The sequence below is a fragment of the Sphaerodactylus townsendi genome, linkage group LG03, assembly GCF_021028975.2.
Source record: "Sphaerodactylus townsendi isolate TG3544 linkage group LG03, MPM_Stown_v2.3, whole genome shotgun sequence".
NCBI classification, from domain to species: domain Eukaryota; kingdom Metazoa; phylum Chordata; class Lepidosauria; order Squamata; family Sphaerodactylidae; genus Sphaerodactylus; species Sphaerodactylus townsendi.
Genome location: NC_059427.1, coordinates 82,384,498 through 82,405,382, shown reverse-complemented (window position 1 = coordinate 82,405,382; position 20,885 = coordinate 82,384,498). Strand labels below are relative to the sequence as shown.

General features: G+C 42.6%; 1 protein-coding gene across 3 annotated transcripts in view; it reads right to left on the bottom strand.

Annotated features, from left to right (window-relative positions):
- MGAT4B (alpha-1,3-mannosyl-glycoprotein 4-beta-N-acetylglucosaminyltransferase B) overlaps window positions 1-19,836 on the bottom strand; it is a 95,861-nt gene extending 76,025 nt beyond the window's left edge. For 2 of the 3 annotated variants that reach the window (XR_007243940.1, XM_048489841.1), the window contains exon 1: window positions 19,381-19,836. Coding sequence is in view for 2 of the 3 variants with exons in the window: in XM_048489841.1 (XP_048345798.1) it covers window positions 19,381-19,477 (97 nt within the window). In the remaining variant the exon portion in view is untranslated. The remainder of the gene's footprint in view (window positions 1-19,380) is intronic. The other variant, XM_048489840.1, reaches the window with a different exon arrangement.
- Between the last annotated feature and the right edge of the window lie 1,049 nt (window positions 19,837-20,885).

The window sequence follows — 20,885 nt, the reverse complement described above, 5'->3', positions numbered from 1 at the left end:
AGCTGCCTTCTCAGGCTTGATACATGAGATGGATACCAAAACTCTGTGCAGGGCATCCATTTTGGGGACAGCAGTGCCTTCCTTTGTTGCCAGTCTATGGCCCCTGCGCCTTTGTGGCACCTGTTACAAGGAGGAAAAGTCCAACTGTGTATAACAAAGGAGAATTTTTTGTGTTTATGTTAAGTGCCATCAAGTTGCTTCAACTTCATGGTGACCCTATGAATCAAAGACCTCCATAAGGTCTCATCATTAACAGCCTTGTTGTGGTCTTGCAAACTGAGGGGTGTGGCTTCCTTTATTGAGTCAATTATTCTCATGTTGGTCTTCTTTTCCTGCTGCCTTCAACTTTTCATAGCATTATCATCTTTTCCATGGAGTCTTGTCTTCTCATAATGTGACCAAAGCATGATAGCCTTACACTGGTCATTTTAGCTTCTAGGAAGAGTTAAGATTTGATTTGTCTAGATCCCACTTGTTTCTTTGGCAGTCCACAGTATCTGTAAAACTCTCCTTAAGTAATATTTTTTAAAAGATTCCTGATCAAAACCCCTTCTATATCTCTTCAATCATGAGTCTTTGGATGCCAGTTTGCCTACTTTTTCCCATTAGGAAAAAAATTCATGGCAAGAAACCTAATCTCTGGTTTATTAATTTTGCACTGTATTGCAGCATTGCTCATGTGAATTTCTCCACAGGTTTCCTCTTTTGTTTTTTTTCTGTCACTAATTTCTTTGTTTGGGAGGAAACTAAACAAATGGGTAGGAAAAATCATTTGTATGTTTGTATTTAATTCCCTTTCAGTTAGAAGAAAGTAACTTTCCTTCCAATTTTCAAAGACAACAGGACTATGTACATTAATTTTTAATGAGACTATGGACTGTACTAAATGCTTCTGTACTAAATGCGCCATTGTTAGACTATGGAGGAAGGGAAGGACATTTGGAATTTTATACCCACAATGCATCTTGCTCCAACAGCCAGCTGTGGAGTAGAATGCAGTCAAGTGTTTTCCATCATCTAGATTCATTCAGAGATTTACTCTATAGGAAAAAGCATCTGTGGAAGGAGAAAGTATCTGCCTGTCACATCTGGATAGTGAAATGGAGGGCTTGTGTCAAGGAAAATGAATTCAAATGAGAAATGAAGCAGAAGGACTAAGAGAGACATGAAGAACACATAAGATGTTAAGAGAGGGGAGACTGAGAAAAAATTCAGACTCAATAGTCCCATGGTATGTTTGCAAATACATTAGAAAAGCAGAGACGTTTCAGTGAATTGTAAGAGATTGGGAATAGTCAAAGGGGTGAAATTCTAGAGAGGGTTATAAGAACAGATTATTTTTCTGCTTCAACTGCTCCACTGAGTATGAAGTTGGAAAACTGGCATTTTTAGTAAAAGAGAACTCAGCCAAGCAGGGACTGTAGTGATTGGCTGCCACTTAGAATATACAATATCTGCCTAGATGGACGCATGGTCTGACTGTATAAGGAAACCTCAACGGTTAAGGTATTAGTTTCACTGTTTCCACTCATTTAGTCCCTCACTTCACTACACAAATTCAGCACACACTTTGAGACAAACTCTGTGTTCTGGAGAGTTCCTTCCAGAGATGTTGTAGATCTTTCAGAAATCCCAGTATGTTCTAATATATCACCTCCAATAGTAATTAGTGGCTGGCCTGGGCTAGCCCAACCTCATCAGAAGCTAATCAGGATCAGCCGTGGCTAGTATTTGGCTAGGAGAACACCAAGAAACTCCAGGACTGAAATATAGAGGAAGGCAATGGCAAACCACCTCTGATAGATTTTTGCCTTGAAAACCCTTTGAGGTCACTGTAAATCAACTGCAACTTGACAGCACTTTCTACAATCATCACAACATCAGCATAGTGTTCAATTGGAGAATTCTGCAAATGGAACAGAGAGTAGACATGTAATGCATTACTGCAACAGACTCAAAGAAATGTGGTGTAATAACCCCACAGTTTCTCTTTAAAAATAATGTAGATAATGTAGTAGCATGCTAGGTTTGTTTCCATGGGAATTGGAAGAAAAAACTGTCTCAACCTACCCAGTGGCACACTGACTTCTGCAGTTGCTATGCACAAGGAATATAGTGAAGCTACCACAAATATATGATGTGTCATTGCTCACTGGCCAATTTTGCCATTTGTCCAAGGAACTACAGAAACAAATTCACTTCTGTGTTGAATACATTCAGATGAACTAATTCCTCCTGATGCCCAATACTCAGCAGCTAAAAAAAAGTTGGGGTTTGAAATAGTCATACAGTCAACAGTCATACAAATGTCAAATCTCAAAGACATCAAAATTGTTTATGAAATACTTGAAGCTGCTTTCCAGGTAAGCTAACCCCTGGTGGTTTCTTTTTCACACATATATTTTAATGAATTGGGTCGGGGCGCCTCTCTTACAGCTGGAATTTACCAGGTGTGTGTAGATTTTTCATTGTATACATGTTCTAGCAGCATTTTCTCCTGACATTGCACCTGCATCTGTGGCTGGCATCTTTAGAGGATCTGAAGATGATCCTCTGAAGATGCCGGCAACAGATGCAGGCAAAACGTCAGGAGAAAATGCTACTAGATCATGGCCATACAGCCCAGAAACCACACAACACCCTATATATTTAAATGCTAATACACTGCATTTCCCAGGGGCACAGACAAGAGCTGGCTGGGAATTTAAAATGGGTCACGAGCACACCAGGCTGGGTGGCCCCGATAGCGCTACAAGCAACATATTTTAAGAGCCACTCAGCTCATACCTGGCCAGCAACACCAACAATGAACAGCTGCCAGGGGCCTACCAGGAAGTTATTCTGCAAATTAAATGGCCAGTCCACACCTGTATTCATATGCTTTTGGTTTCCACAAATACAAAATTACATCTGTAATAGAAACGGGCCTGTATAAATATCAGTTCTCTTCATGACAGCCATGCAAACTAATACTTTCTTCTTACCAGAACATTAAGCATTTTATTCTCAAAGTGATGCAGCTGTTCCTCATATACAACACCAAGCAGATAATTCTTAATAAACACAGAAAATTATTTTCTCTCCAAGACAATTTTGTATATTTTCCCCATTGAAGACAAGTACAGGTACAGAGGGATCTACAGCTACTACCTGATCTTTTAACTGGAGGTAGGTGATATGAAAGACCCAATACCCCAGGGAGCCACTGCCATTCTGAGTAGACAAAACTGGCTCTGATGGACCCCAATGGTTTGATTCAGTGTAATGCTGCTTCATGTGACAGGCATACTTGGCTACTACTTTCCTACTCATACTGGAAGCTGGTATTAGTTAAAAAAGAAAACCTACACAAAGTCCAAAATACCAAAATACAATTACCCAAAAGGCCAAAACTAATAATATCCATTCCTTCCTCCCTCTGCCTTTGCGCTTCTCCCAAAAGTGATTGGGCCTTTTTAGGAAAAATAAAATCAGTTATGAAAACATGTTTTAAGCCAGGACTGATGAAACTTAACTCCCAAGACAGTCTGGAACATTTGTGAATACTGGCTTGTGGATACAGGATTTGGTAAGCCACACTGTGATTTTGCTACAATGAGAGCTAAGCAAACACAAAATAAATAATTCGGTTACTAATGCACTTCAGACAGCAGTTGGCAGGTTGTAATTTAAATGATCCCCCTGTGTTAAACACAGCTACACCTCCAGAATGACACTCAATATGCTGTACTGGGTAGAAAATCAGACTAGGATCTAAGAGACCCAGGTTCAAATCTCCACTCTGCCATGGAAGCTTCCTAGGTAATCTTGGACCAGTCACGCACTCAGCTGAACAGGTTTATTGTGAAGAGGGGAGGAGGAGAATGCTGTAGCCAGAAAGGCAAGGTACAAAGGAAGGAAGCAAATAAAGAAAAACAGAAAGAACATTCAAAATCTGATCCCTGCCCTCTAGTGCAGAGGAAGGCAGATGGTTACCAGGAGACACTTGCCCAGCAATTAAACCTTGCTCTCTTTCACCCACCCTTCAGCACTACTGTAATCACTGTCTCATTCTTCCCTTCAAGGCTACCTCACCAGCTTCTCTCCTCTTTCTCTTTCATGGGAAACAGGAGGCAAGGCATGCACCTATCTCTAGCTAGCAAAAGGGAACAGAAACCCTTCCCGCCTGCCTCTTTTCTTCCTTCATGCATGCACGTGCTCTTGCTCTGGACAGGAATGGAATGTACTGTTGACTCTTCCTCTCTGCATCCAAGCTCCTATCTGCTTCTTCCAGGGAAAATATATAGGTAACCAACTGTACATTTTCCCACTGAAAAGCAAGTTGTAATTTTGGGTGGTCATGATTTGCTTTGGCAAAATAACAGGAAAAAATATTACCCAAACAAAGCACTGCAGACCTGTTTTGAAATGCTGCAACATTTCCATAGGCTACCATTTTGTGAATAGCTCCACTCACAAAGCTGACATTTTGTGACTCACAGCACCCAAAGCTCTTGAAAAAAAATCAAGACAGTGAAGCTCTGACAGAATACAAAGAGTTGGATAGAGTTGGATATCCATAGCTGGATAGAGACAAATGCCTAACATTGCTAAGATGCCCTACACCATTCTATATCATTCTTGTATTTGACCATCCTTAACTCTGACTGGCTGCAATCAGATCAGACCTTAATAAGAATGAGATGGCTTTTGTATAGATGACATACATACAGATCAGCAGAATAAATTGAGAAGGGCAGTGTAGCAGAATATTTTTTTCAAAACATCACAACTTCCTGATATAGCAGAATTGTAAACAAATGCTGTACTATACTTTTGAAGTTCCTTTAGGGCTTCATGACACACACACACACACATTTTTTTTTCACACTGAGCAAGTCAGTCACTTGCTAAATTGGCACTGCAAATGACATAGTGAGGTTTACAGATCTTAAACCTAGCTGACAAAGCTCTCCCTGGAAAGGTACAATTGGACTTGTTGCAGTGTTTGCGGTACTGGGTGCACACTAAGCCAAGGTGTAAAGAATATCCAAAGGTATCCAATTAACTGCCAGCTTAAGGAGAGCCAGTTCAGTTTAAATTCTCCAAACCAAAAATAACTTCACAACTCTTACTACTGGTTGTGAAAATTTGCACTAAGAATGGGATTCCTCCACATATATAAATAAGGTTCCATCACGATGATCTCTCTTTTAAAAAATATTATAATAGGTATAATGCATTCACCACTGCAAAGGGTTGCCAACTTACCTGCCATGGTGGGTGATTTACTGCCGCCTTCTCCTGGCCTCCACTCTGCTGCTCAAATGAGAGGTCGGGGAAAATGGGAGGAGGAAATATCGATCTCACTTCTGGCTAAAACCTGTCATTGACTGGAGAAATCCTAGAAAGTCAGTGATGTCAATTCCATAGTCAGTGATGTCAATTATAGCCAGAAGTGACATCCATGCATCAACAACCTATTTTTCCCATGTCTCACTCCCAAAATCTCCTGAAACTTCTAGCATAAGCCTGGCAGCCATAGCAGAGGTGCAACTTATCTTTCTCAGAATGTATCCAGAAACGTTCCATACATGATATGCTCATTTTCCTGGACAGGATTCAGTATCTCATCCCTCAGTTGAACGCTCAGGAAAGTACTATAATAAAGGGAAGAAGGCTGCAGTCTATTTCATTGTTTGTTTTTTGTATTGACTTGGATCTAGTGATGTACAAGCAGAAACATAAACTGATTTAGCACAATGCCACTTGCTCAAGATCTGATGCAACACCTAGTGCTTTTCCTCCCTACATGTTACAGTGGCAGAGGCTGGTTGCATAAGATTTTGTGCAAGTGGGAATACAACTGGAGAGACAAGTAGCTATGCAGTCTTTTTCTTGTGTTTTTGTTTTTACAAGAGCTTTAATGCATAGAGAAATTTTGTGTGGATCCAACCAATCACCCTGCTCTTGTTGCATTGTCTTTTCACTTCTGAAATCTAGTTTTTGCATTATGATGTCATAAAAATACTGCTTTATTGCATTGTTTTTCTAATATTGTAATCCAATCTTAATTGCATTATTTACTGTATGTCTTGTACTGTTACTATTGCACTGATTTAAAATTTTCTAAAATTTTCTAATCTATCCTGAGTCTTGGAAAGAATGTTGGACTATAAGTAAATAAATAAATTTCAGAAATTTGAATGCTGCTAGATTCAAAGAAATATAGAATGCTGCTAGAACACGGCCATACAGCCCGGAAACCACACAGCACCCAAATTTCAGAAAAATCACAGTGCCATTATCTGCACATCACAGGTTAACAACTATTTTATTTTTGTTTAACTTCTGAACAAAAATCTCTTTTTGGACAGAAAAAGGGGTGGGGTAAAGTAAACAGCAACATGCAAGAATTTCAGTTTTGAAATATCCAGTTATTACTTCACTTCTGCCCAATACTTCCCTGTCTTCTTCCCCCTACCTCAAGGAGTTTTCGAATAGATAAACTTTGCAAGAAAAAGAGAGTGGGTATTAGAACATACTTTTTTCTAGAAAAAGAATAGTTCTTTTCAAGAGAGCAAGTCACTCGGGCATTAGCACTACTCTCATCAAATTCTACCATGGTTGGCACACTGGTCAATCAAAAACTAAAAGTTTAACTGACTTCCTGCATTTTAAATATGGTCAAAAATATTCTACAAAGCCAAGAATGTCAACGTGCAGATGGCAGCTCCTTTCACTACGGTATCTTTAGCCAGTAAAGGCAAGAGTGAAGTCTATCTGGCTTCTAGTCCTGAAGCAGCCAGGGGCAAACCTGTCAACATAGCAGAGCTCCTTCCGCTATAAGGACAGATGCTTCCAAAAAGGCCTGACTGCTTAGCACAACTGCCACCTAAAAATTGGTTTTGTTTCTGTTTTTTTTAATCTTTTGAAACTGTAGCTAACATGATACTTTAACATAAAAAACAAAAAGACTGTTCACATCAGAAATGCAATATTGTCAAGTTATACGAATTCATTTAAATTTTTAAATTAATTTCAATATTTGACTGTAAGAGTTAACCAGTGTTTTTTTTAACAGCTTAAGTAGCATATCTGTTGGCATTAAAGCACTTATTGTTCTGATGAAAATACACAACCAACATTTGACTTGTCAACTGATCAAATCTTCTTTGGTCAGTCAAACAGCCAGCCCTATCAAAAGCCACGTAAGTCTATTACGCCTGTTGGCCAACCTGAAGTGAAAGAGAGAGAAAAAAAGAAACAGACTCTTATTCTTAACAAAAATAGGCTGTTAATACAGTATGGGAACAGTAAGAGGTTTTTTAATTCATTCAACAGGTATTCCCTGTCGTAACGATGGGCTACAGGAAACCTCATTACAAAGAAGACATTGATTGGAAAAGTTAAATGCAGTTAAACCAGCCCTGAGCACGCAGTAAATCTAATTTTACTGCAGAAAAAAAGACAGTATCTGTGTAACCCAATCTGTCACTATGCAAGCACAAGGAGCTGTAACCAGCGGAAAAAGCCCCATGTACTAGCAGTAAATTGGAATGTTAAAACAAGACAAGGTAAAAAAATGGAAATGTGAGGCAGATGTTGCAATCAGTACAACTCATTTTCCATTGATTTCAGTGGTGCTTTGTTCCCAAATAAGTGGTGTCAGGAATGCAACCTCGCCCATTCCAACAAAGTATGGAATCAGAATGTCTACTGAAAGAATGAAATACTTTGGTAAGGATATATAATTGTGCTGATTCTTCTTTTACTAGAAATAATGTGGTAAACTTATCTAATTATAGAGAAATTATGTAGACACTGCCATCTCTAGCAAATTACTGCCAGCTTTCTAGAACAGTAAGCCTGCACTGGGTAAGTAGAACACATTCAATCTCAACTTGGTGGCAACGCAGATAAATTATTTGCTGAATATTTTTCACAAGTGGAGGCCAGGAGTTACACAATGGAAGACAGCAGCTCAAAAGTTTAATTACTAACTGGCCACCTCAGTGTTTTTGCACCTCTAGATCATCATTCAAACCTGTCACTGTGGTAGCAGGCAGAATTTGGAGCTGTCTGGCAGCTTATTAAATAAATGACTGCAGTCCATTCGCTAAGGTTTCTGCTGTAGAAACTGCTACTATGTTTCCTTCTTCCATTCTGTAAACAAAGAATCAAATAGTTTTTCTTTATTTCTTGTAAGTCAAGATTAACTATCCAGAGGTGAGCTAAAAGATGAGCAAAACAGCCTTTAACAATCACTGTACCTTAAACGGTAGTACTTACATTTGAAAGTATTTATTAAATTCTTTCTTATCCCCCTACCAGATCCTAGTCCAACATTCTGACCACTATTCAAAACTGACTCTTAAGCAGCTGGTTTCCATTGAACCCCTGTTTTAAAAGTTTGAGGACCCCTGGACTACATGCTTCAAGGTAAGTCCCATAAAGCTTCTTTCCCCACGACCCAACCCCTTTTGTTATTTGCTTTCCTTTATAGTTTACAATTGTTTATCATAAACCACTGTATATCTTGCAGTACACAAGGGATTCTGTCACAACAGAAGCATCTGACAGCAATTGTTTGAATTGCCCTAATGTCACTGGGAGGTGGAACAAGCAGGAGGACATCTGCCTGTCATTGGCTGAGCAAAGATCTCTGGCTCCTTAGCTTCTCAGGTCTTTGAAATAAGGAGTACAGGCAGAAGGGAAAGAAATGTAGGGAAACGCCATCTCTAAGGAATCAGGACAAGAGCCAAGGAAACTAAAGCAAATAAGGGTTGGGACATGGGAGGTAGAACTGGTTTGAAGATCAAGGGAAAAAGAAAAGCAGAGGAAGTCTTAGGGCAGAAGGGAAACTGGGTGAGAGAGGTCACATGACTGGGAGGCAAGCAATGATATGTGACTGTTGTGGGTTTTCCAGGCTGTGTGGCCATGGTCTGGTAGTTTTTGCTTGAATCTATGGCTGGCATCTTTAGAAGCATGCCACAGTAAGAAGTGTTTCTCTCTGAGGCACTCCATGGCACAGATGCAGGTGAAATGTTAGGAGCAAAAACTACCAGACAATGGCCACAAGGCCAGGAAAAGCCACAACAGCCAGTCGATTCCAGCCATGGAAGCCTTCAACAATACTACGATATAATGGTTTGGAATAACAAAACATATCTTTTATTGCAGGCTTCTTGTAATGGTTGTAATGGTTTATGACTAGTCACTTTATAACTATCTCATTGCTTTTAGTTTCTTTCGATGGACAGTATGTTTATAGATACTTCATGATGTTTTTATGCTTTTAGTGTGGTAAAAAGATAAAGGTAGCGCCCTGTGCAAGCACCAGGTCATTAGTGACCCATGAGGTGACGACACACAGCATAATGTTTACTAGGCAGACTTTGTTTACAGGGTTGTTTGTCATTGCCTTCCCCAGTCATCTACACTTTACTCCCAGCAAGGTACTCATTCCACTGCCCTTAGAAGGCTGAGTCAACATTTTGAACCACTATCTGACACCTTCAGTCAGGATCAAACTCAGGTTGTGAGAACAGCTTAGATTGCACACAGTGAGCTGCTCCAAATGAGGTAAAGTCAGTTTTAAAAGCAATCTTAGTTGTGGCATGGGTCAAAATTATTTTCAGACTGAAAGAGAAATCCTAGAACACCCTTGCAAATCCTGGAACACCCTTGCAAATACCTTCTCCCTGGAACTCAGGGAACTACTCTTGCAGTCCTCTGTGGATGAAGGCTCCAGGGAACTATGCTTCCTCAGTTCCCTGCTCCTGAGAATATTTTGCTGCCAATATAGAAACAGATGACAGCTTCCAAGAAACTCTTTCAGCTCCAGTTATCTTACCTCTGGCAGCAGGCCTGGGATAGAAAATATACCAGCTTTATTGGAATGCACCCCTCAGAGACCAAGTGCTTCTTCAAGGGAGGGACAGATCCCCTTCAAGGAGTTTGGGTGTACAAGACACTCCTCTCTCCTGGAGCACAGTAGCCCTTAATGCATTTCAGATCAATGTTGGAATGACATTTTGAGTTAGCTACTAGGCTTGGAGCAGAAGAACTACACACTTTTGTAATGCAGTGATTTAAAACAAACTCCAAAAATAGTTACTGGAGCTGCAAGTTAAAGGGGGAGAGGAGCTATAACTCTTTCTCCTTGCACCATTTCTCCACCAAAAATAGCAATACCCAGCCTTCTTTTACTTGCATGGAGGAAAAAACCAATATGTATATACATAAAATCTTCCCAGAAGAGGTAAATAAAGCAAGGGAGAAGTTATTTTTGGTGAGAAAGTAGCATGAGAAAAAAAATCATAGTCCCATTCTCTCTATGATGATCTTCCACTTCAAATCACATTCCCAGAAGATGCTTTTTAAAATAAAATAATTGAAGAAAAACTGTAGCACTATGATGTTCCTCCCCAGGGGTGAATCTACAGAAAATGGTACCTAGGGCAAGCACTGAAGATGAATGGGGGGGGGGGGGATTGGAGGCAGGGCCCCTTTTCCAAATGAGCACAGCTCTCAATGCACAGCCACCCGCGCCTCCTTTTTCCCTTGCACCACACATCATCCCTGACTTTCATGTTGGGAGCCCAGAGCAGGCATCTCCCCTTTCACATACTCACACACTCTCTCACACGCACCCCTGTGGAGGAGGAAGGGGGCATGGGGGGTTATTTTAAAAAACTTAAGTCAGGAGGGGAAGCATCACTGCTCAGAGGTCCCAACATGGATCTGACAACTCATGTTTGAAACTCTGAGCGGGAGAGCCTGCAACAAACCATCTGCCCAGAAACAGAAGAGTGTGAAGGGAATGGAGACTGCTCCCTTGTCCAGGCCACACCCGAACAATCTGTACTCAGCCTGATCAATCTGCATATTTACTCCAAGTAAGCCCAATGACTGGAGGGAAGGGAGAAAGGGTCACCTTGGATGGCAACATGTGCCAGAGCAAGCAAAAGCTGAGAGGAAAAGAGGGAAAAGGCAAAGGTCCAGCAGCCACTGAAGCCCACAGGCCGAGTCAGACTGGCTGCCTGCTCCTCCTCTTCTGTTGAAGCAGTGTGATGACTCCTGGCTGCCAGAGGAAGGGTGGCCCGGCAGAAGAAGGAAGGAGGGAGGCGTCAAAAGTAGCCAGCTGTAGGTAGCAAGTCATAGTTTTAAATCTTGTATGGGACCAGGGAGGCAGCTCCAACCACCAGAGGAGCAACCAGCTGGGGCGTCTCTCACCCACTTTGCCGTCAAGCCTGAGGAGGGGTGTTGCACACCCACCCAAAAGAAAGGGGAACCCAAAGGCAACCTGAACCAGCAACTGTCCAACTGCTCTGTATGCTCCTCCTGCTCTGTAGTCTTGACTTGGCCATGCTCCCAGAGGGCTGCCAGGTCTTCCCAGCAGTGGTGTGGGCCGCAGCATCCTCCTTCAAGGAGTGCCTAAGAAAAACCCCATGCCTGCTTTACCCTAGATACGCCTCTGCTCCTCCTTTAATTTTGCCTCTAGCTTCTGTTATCTGCTGTTTCAGGGCCTAATGCTGGACTAGTAGCGCGTGTACAACACTCTCTCCTATCAAGATCTGCCTACAGATACTCCTTAGCTCCACCATCTCTCACCCCTTTGTGTACTGGCTCATCTGAGAACTTCAGTCACAACAGAAAAGATTGTTTATTTTGAACTGTTCTCCTTTTCAAGACAGTCCAGTTAATGGGGAAACCAATAATATTTCTTTATACTTTGTTCTTCCTCCTGCAAAGGGACTGAAGGCGGCTCATAAAAACCAAGAATGTTAGATGAAATCATAGACATTTATATTTTTGCAGCAGCCAAGCAGAACAAAAGCCAAACTGCCCAGTGATCACACATACCAAAAACCCACTTTTAAAAAGTCTCATCTCGCATGTTCTCCCAAAGACCCTTATTAGGTTTTTCTGTCAATTTTTTTCCATTCTTGTCAGTTTAGGCAACACACAGATTTTATTCAGATGTTATAAAATTGGTGTTTGATTTGCGATGTAAAAACAACAAGGCTGATTTATTGTTGTGGTCCAATATACTCTTCACCATCCTTCCCACCAAATATGAATTGCAAAATTTTCTGAGAATTTTTATCTTGATTTTTGGGGAGAAAGGGAGAGTTTTGGCTTTAAAGCCATGCTTACATTTGAAAAGCTTGAAAATGAGGCCCATTAAATAAGACTATTAGTTATCTCCAGATTTCATGATCTGTAAGGCTTCATTCAGATGGTTCACTTATTAGGACTAAGTTAAAATGTACAGGATGGAATCTACTTCACACACACCTCAAGACTAAGCTACACATTCAAGTTTCTAATGAGTTACTCAGGGTCACTCAGATGTAACTTAGGATTCCTGCAGTCACACAGCAGCTAGGAACAAGAACAAGGGTACTTAAAAATGAAGGAGAGCCCAAATCGGCTTGGAACACCACCATGGAGTAAGGAAGGACTCCTCCCTCCCTCCCCCCACCCACAGTCATTTTTATATTCTGAAACAGGACAGGGGGAGAGTTATTTCTCTGTTTTTGCTGCTCCCTGTGCCCAGAATAATCTGCAGGAAACAGCAAAAATGGGGAAATAACTCCTCCCAATACAGTTTTGATGTGGGAAAACAGCTTGGGGAGAAAGGCATGAGCCCTTCCTCCCCCCATTGTAGAATTCCAAGCCTCTCGTGGCTCTCCTTTATTAAAAAAAAAACATTTCTCACAACTGCTGTGTAGTTGTGGAGATCCAGGACTGTATCAGGACAACTCAGGTCTGGTCAACTAAGATCTGGCTAACTTTAAAAAACCCCACCAAATGTGATTGGTTGTTGTGAGTTTTCCGGGCTGTGTGGCCGTGGTCTGGTAGATCTTGTTCCTAATGTTTCGCCTGCATCTGTGGCTGGCATCTTCAGAGGTGTATCACAGAGAGCAGTCTGTTATACACAGATGCAGGCGAAATGTTAGAAACAAGATCTACCAGACCATGGCCACACAGCCCAGACAACCCACAACAACCAGTTGAATCTGGCCGTGAAAGCCTTCAACACCAAATGTGATATTTAATTCATTCTACCACTCTCTATTCTCACACACAGGTATCAGAAATTTAGAACCATGGTTACTTGTAGAGGGACTTATGCTAGTCAATTCCCTTCACAAAAAGAGAGGATAGAAAGATTGACATGCATACAAGTTCAGCAACAGACTGCACATTTTTACTTAAGTGAAGTTAGGAAAGCCATCCAAATGCACGTCTCTGTTTCAATATTTTTAAAAAGACAGTTAACTTATTTTTTTACTGAATAGTGCAGAATAAAAGCAATTTGCCATTTTAGATTGGCATCCATCATATATGTTGAGATGATATAAAACTGTATAAATTATAAACAACTAAAATATGGCAATTACAATTTATTGCATTTGTAGTCCCCAGTGCAGGACTGCACATGTGAACTCTCCTTTGTGTGTGCTCGCTAAAAACAGCGCTCAGACATATTTTAAAATAATAAAATGTGAAATATTTGTAACTTAAGAGAATCAACAATCTTTCTTCTTACCCTAAAGTAAAAGTAGAAAGATTTGACAACAAAAATAACCTGCATAAAAATATTTTTCTTTATCCTCAATCTTTCTGCAATACATGTGCTTCATTCTATTTAAAAATAATTTTTCAGACTCTGTCAGTTATTCCGTATGTATGCATTTACTAGACAAAAGTAGTGGCAATGCACATCATATATAATGTTTTAAGGAATGAGATCTAAACTGCAGTACCTATGATTAGAAATTTCTGCACCAATATCAGTTCTCAAATCTCTTTATCTAGAGCTCTGAAAGGATATGGTTTTAATGGGATTTAAATCTCAGTTGAAAGAACCTTTTAGTTGATGAGTAATGCAGGAAAATAAAGTAACCATCACAAAGCCAAAACCCATTATACAGCAGTAACAAAGACACAGTTGTTTAAAAGGGTAGAGGGAAGTAAAGTAGCCTCCAGACAGATGGATGATGTGGCCCTAATGACTTTTAAAGTGTAGAAACTAGCAGCAAAAGTAGAGACACTAAGTTAATAAGGAGGCTATGCAGTGTGCAAAGAACAATATTAATTAACTTTCAGACTAATACGAACAGCCAGAAAGGAGTATTTCTTTAAGCAGTGGTGCACCAGGACCATTTGAAAAAAATCTAGCAAAACTGCCCCAACCTCAGGTCCCAAAGCAGCATTCCCAGCACAGCCCTGAAACTCTCCACAAATGCTACTGCCCTGTTATTAAGGAATACTGTGACAGCATAATCCTCCACCAAAGAGGCAAAACCAGGGGCCAAAATCATTGAATAACTGCCTCTGTCAGCTGTAGGCTGAATGATGGATTCATTTTCTCTTCAGCCAATAGCTCTGGTTAACACTGATTAGTCTTCTAACTATCCCTTTCCCCTTTAAAAGTATATATTTGAAAAATTAAATAACATATATAATTCTTATCAACACTGTGTATATGAATTCACAGTTGAAAAGTGGAGCAACAGGTATAACAAGGTTAAAAAGGAGTGTGCATACATAAACCTTTAATCATCTTAAACCCACAAAATCCAAACCCACTCATTAATGTAGCTGAGGCCTCTCTATTAAACAGGAAAATGTTTTGAAGAAACGAAGGAAGATCCTAACCCTGCAGAGATCATTATCCATTTATCCCTCATTCTGTCAGGTACCTACACTTCAAGATCATAACATTCAATGGTATCATACTTTCTCCTTGATCCACATAATTTTTTCTGAGCACGTTGATTCTATTGATAGGTATGAAAAGGAAGTCTTGTATTATTAAACATGTTATGAACAGTCAAAAGTTTGTCCCACTAGTTTAAGGATCCCTAATAAAGGATAACTGGGATTCAGAACAGTGATCCCAAGTAACAAAACACAGTACAGATTTTTGAAATTGTAAATGGACTGATAAATGACAGAATCGAATCAAATACCTTTAATGGCATATAAATAGTTCAGCATCAACATCAACACTACAAGACAACAGCCTTTACAACTTCGGATGAGTTAAAATAACAGCATTTTAAAATTTTGCCACCGCTTCCAACAACTTGTAGCTTTGGCTATTTAAAAGATATATAACCTTCTGGTTATCTGTAATGTCTTCATTTCCATGCAGGAAGGAGATTATGTGCTTCTTCCTCTCTATCTCATAAAAGGGACAATTCAACAGTATATGAGATACTGTTTTACACTAGAACCCTTGCACCACAGGTATTTCCTGTCTTTATGTGGAATTCCAAGGTGGCGTCCAAGACTAAGGGAAGAAGGTAGGGCATTACACCTAGCTAAAAGGTGGTGCTCTCACGAAAAATGAACAGGCCTCAACCAGGAGATAAAGGTACCAGGCTACGGATTAACCTATCCAAGGGTATTCCCAGGGAGATCGGGGAACAGGTTTTGTCAGCTTCCTCTAGCACCTGTTGGAACTCTCTGTCAAAAAGTCTCTTCTTAATAACCCCATAAAGAAGAAGAAGAAGCGTTTGGATGTATATCCCCCCTTTCTCTCATAAAGGAGGCTCAAAGAGGGGTTGCAATCTCCATGCCGCCTCCTACTCATTAGAAACGCAGAGGTAGGTGGGAGTACAGAGAGCTCTGAGAAGCTGTGACTAGCCCAAGGTCACCCAGCTGGCGTGTATGGGAGTGTACAGGCTAATCTGAATTCCCCAGATAAGCCTCCACAGCTCAGGACGGCAGAGCTAGAATCCAAACCCAGGTCCTCCGAGATTGAATACCACAGGCTCTTAGCAATCTCCTACGCCACTGCTGCTCTATTAGTAACGTGATTAGCAGGTCCTCCAAGGGAATGCCCAACTCATTAAGTTTGCCTTCGATTTTAACCCACCACTGAGTTGTGTGGAGAATGGTGAGTCCCTGGGATGTATAGTCCAGTTCATCCCGATTAAAGCAAATAAATGACAGAGATCTAACCAGGGATTATTTATGCTAAATACTATCATTTAACTCACTCTGTGACCTCTCTTACCATATCCCCTCTATCTTTTTCCATTCTGTGTGATGACCCAGCACACCACTGCTCCGGTTGGCCATTGCTAGTGTGGCTGAATGCAACCGATTCTGCTTTGCCAGCAATCAATCCTTGAGATTCAGATCCATCAAACTCTGGATTCAGACCCATTGCCATGGTTTGTAACAGTACAACTGGACAGCAGTCCCTCCCTGCTGTCAGCCCTGCCCCCTCTTCTTTGCTGGCACAGCAACTCACAGCCTAGGCAGAACCTCTGGAAACAAAAAGAAGCAATTCTCTTAAGAGAAGCATTTGCCTGCTGACAAGACTGAAGCCGTAATGATTCAAGTGCACTGGCCTCCAGATCCCATGGTGTCAGCCAGCTGTGCTATTATAATGATGTCTAGTGCAGTCACAAAATATAGGCTTATTCTAGGCCCTTGTACACAAGAACAGTTAGTGTGAGGATTAAACATATTATATCTGGTCACCCAAAGTCAGAGAATATTGCGCTTGTGGTTATGAGCGCCAGTTTTCTTTTGCATTTGCACAGTTACAGTTTTATGACACGGGGGTTTCATCAACAAAGAGAAACTTAAGCGCAGCAGAAGTTGAATCAACTTTGCTATCAAGTTAAATATCGACTAAATACTTTTCCAACTGTATAATTCAAACCTTTGGTCAATTCAATTAAAAATCCCAGTATAACATCTGCAGTTCTCTCTCTTCTGCTAGACCAGGGGTAGGGAACCTTTAACACTCAAAGAGCCATTTGGACCCGTTTTCCACGGGAAAAGAAAACACTTGGAGCCACAAATAATTTTTGACATTAAAAATAAAGATAACACTGTATATATAGGGTTTTTTTAAACCTTTTACTCCGCTCATTCTGAGAAGTGCATGGATGCGCCCGCCCTGCTGCCTGCAGGGCGGGCAAGGATGAAGCCGGCAGCTCGGCCTCACCAGCCACTGGGAAAGTGCCCGCCCCGCTCCAATGGGGCGGGCGAGAGGGGAAGCCCACGGCGCAGCCCAGCTGACCGTGGGCAGTTGGTGTGCCCGCCCTGCTGCCTGCAGGGCGGGCAAGGATGGGGCCGGCGGCTCAGCTCGTGGAGCCACAGTGCAAGGGCAGAAGAGCCGCATGCGGCTCTCGAACCGCAGGTTCCCTACCCCTGTGCTAGACTGAAAAGCAGCAAACCCCTCTCCATGGTTGCAACATACATTTGCCTTAAGAAAGCAATCATGCTTTAGGCACCCTCAAGGCGAAAACAATTCTGTCCATTCCAGAGAGAGAGAAGGAGACACTTGTCAACTTCCTTCATTAAATAACTGTTGAGGGGAACAGTACGTACAGGAATTTAAAACTTGGGAGAAAGAGTTTACCTGCATTTATTAGGTAGTGTTTGGATGCTATAGACAGCTATATTATTCAATCTGCTTAGAGAGAAACAGCTGATATTTCACCTAACAGAAGAAAGCCAGGAAAAGAGGCATGGTAGAATGGCAACAAGGAGTCCAGGGGGCAGTGAAGACTGTACAGGATGGTGGCAGATCCATTGGGAGATTACCACTATTCCCTCTTCAGTTATTACCGATTGCACAATTGAAGAACGGCATCTAAAAGAAACCCTTGCGCGGCGGCAAATTACAGATGCGTTTAGATGCGGGTTTGTTTAAGCGCGAATCTTCTCTTCAACACTGCTGCTGTCTGCAGCAATGAATTATGAACAGTTATTAGGGGCGGACTGGCAGGGAACTCTGGATATCCGGTGACAATCTTGATGTCAACGCTGACGGTGAACACCAGCGTACCCTCTATGCTTTAAGCGGTAAATTACAAGAATTAATCAGAGCGCTAATTGTAATTTTTCTTACAGAAAGATTATTTTTAAAGCTTGCATTTTGCAATATATTAATAGCGACTGATTGGATTTTCCAGTGAATACACAGCCTTTTATGTTTTACAAAGCATTTTTTTTTCTAAATGGAAATTCATTTCTGTGTGTAAAAACAAGGAATGAAATTGTCATGAAAGCAGAAAAATGTAATGGGTGAATTGTGATGCAAATGTTTTCCACATTCACAAATATGCACATCAGAAATTCAGCTTCCAGATGTATCATCCTGTGTGTGCACCTGGAATAAAAGGGCGCCTGAACCATTAGCCACACATTTGTGCATGTGATTTTTTTGGGGGGAAAATAATTAATTAACAGGTTTAGAGAACTAATGTGGGAAGCAGCCCTAAAGCCTCTCCTTTGTCCTTCATGCCCTTGTATGCCACAGCATATCAAAAGGTGTGAAGGTTTTTTTAATTGCTTTATGGACGCTAATGCTCAGATTTAACAGTATTTAGAACACACATAATCAGAAGAGAAGAGATGTTGAGCAAATAGCATGGTGAGACCTCAGATGTCTGTAAAAAGAGAAAGCAGAGTAATATCACTGACTGATTTTATAAGCACGTGGCTACCAAACAAGTTCAAGACAAAACAATAGCCACTGCTAGTCCATGTCCAGCTAATCCAACATCCAGCTAATCCAAAGTAACATCACCTATGTGTGTTCAAGAGCACAAGGCAAGGCTAGAGAATGCCATCCCTCTTCTGCTCACTCTGAGCATTGTAAAGTTCAGTGACATCCTGAGCACTTCAGGGCTCCAGCCACGCCTGGCCACTTTGGCTGAAGCCCAGAGTCAGAGGTAACTGGGCTGCATATAAGAGAAGCACCCAAAATAAATGAGTAACGTTAGGGTTTACAGTGTTCCCTACTGGGGAAAGATCTTGTTAACTGAACAAGACAAACACTATCTAGCAGAGAAGCATGAAAAGGGCAACTACCTGTTCTACAGGAGAGAACCACAGGCCACACTTTACTATTTATTCTGCTTGTAGTATTTCCACAAATTCGAGGGAGGGAGAAGAAAATAGTGTGTATGGATGGGGGGGGGGGGGTGCCCATGTTCACCCTATTCCATAGTAAAGGAATACGACAGATCTCAGAAATAAGCAGAAATGTCCCTGTCCCCGGTCCCGATAAACAAATGTTGGTTGGAAGACGGCCGCCTGGGAGAAAAGAAAGATTGGAAGAGGAGTCAGCTATGGGTGTCAAGGGATTTTGGGTAGGATTTAGGTTGGTGGAGGCCAAAGGAATGACGGTTAAAAGAGAGCAGCGCAACCTTTAAGTTCAGGTGAGGACTCTCCTCCTTATCCAAGAAACCCACGCGAGGCCATTCTGGGGTTCTTGGAGGGCTGTTCCCGAGTCCCTCCTGGAGGCGGCGGCTGCTGCCGCTGCTGCCTACCCCTAAGCGCGGCCAGGCGCAGTGCGCCAGGCGAGCGCGCTCCTCCTTCCCTCCGCGGACTCCCGGCGAGTTGCGTCCTTACCTTTGTGCCCGCCGAAGGCCCCGTACCAGGAGAGCGAGAAGAGCGCGCAGAGGCAACCGAGCAGCAGCGTAAGGAAGGTGCCATTGCGGAGCCTCATGTCCTTCGTCTCCTCGGCGATGGCCGCGGCTGGGGAGGCCGCATGTCCCGGGCGCGACGCGGCGGCCTCAGCCTCCCGGGCCCCGGCGAGGAGTAGCGGAGGCGGCGGCGGCGGCGGCAGGGGCTGCCAGTGCCCGGGCGGGCGGGAGGGAGTCGCCGCCGCCTCCGCCTCCTTCTCCTGCGCCTCCGCCCGCTGTCCTCATGCACTGGCCGCGCCCCACCGGGCCGCCGGCTCCAGCGGGCAGCGAGGGCTGCTCCGGCCGCCGCTCGCCTTCCCCCGGGCTTGGAGGAAGGAGCGAGGGGGCTGCCGAGGAGGGGAAGGGAAGGGAAGGGGCGGAGGTGGCACCGCCGTGTTAAAGGAGCCGCGCGCGCGCCTCGAGCCACTTCGCCCGCCTGTCCGCCCGGGCGCCGCCAAGGAAAGCCAGCCTGCAAGGACGGGCATGGCGGCGGCAGACACGTGCAAGCAGCCGCGGGCACGTGTTAACAGAACAAAACGAGGTGGGGAAGAAGGAGCAATACGGGAACGCAAGGCTGAGGAGACTATCAACCAAAGAGAGCGGGCGCAGGGGTAGCGCCAGCGCTGGAAATTCCTGCAAAAGCGGGCGATAAATAGAGCAGAAAGCGGTGTTCACAACCTGAATAGCTGTTCTCACGATATTCGGACCATCTACTGGGGGTTGCCAACTCTGGGGCGGGGAATTTCTGGAGATTTGGGGGCGGAGTCTTTGGTGGGGCAGGGGAGGGACGTCAGTAGGGGATAATGGCATAGAGCCCATCCTCCAACAGCCATTTTCTCCGGGAGAACTGATCTCTGTATTCTGGACATTAATTGTCATTCTGGAAGATCTCCATGCCCCACCTGGAATTTGGCAATTCTGAGATCCCTCCTCACCAAAAAGCACTCTTAAAATATCCATTCACCACTGTGAGCATAGGACCTCGTTTGCGCATACACATTATTTACTTGTTGAATGTAACACTGCACCTTTGAATGAAACATCTTATATATAAATACTACAGAAAGAAGTTTGGTATGGGCTTAAATGCAATACTTTTGAAAAGTCTCACACCTTCAGTTTCCAGTGGTGGAAAAATTAAGTAATATAGAAGCATGTGTGGCAGGGGACATCTATGGATCTTTTGCTCAATCAGCCATCACACAGCATAAGATAGGGCAGTAACCTAAGGCATTCAGTTTATGGATTTAATTCAGTCCAAGACTCAAACCTGTATTAAACTATATCCTCCCCTCATTCAATGTGGCCACTACCAAACATAGAATAATGTTTGAACTGGTCCCGAACTTTCCCATAAAGGGATTTATTTTGAGGGTTGGCAGGCTTATATAGCACTCAGAAGTACATGCTTCAGCATTTGATGATATAGACCACAACATATACAAAGCAAAA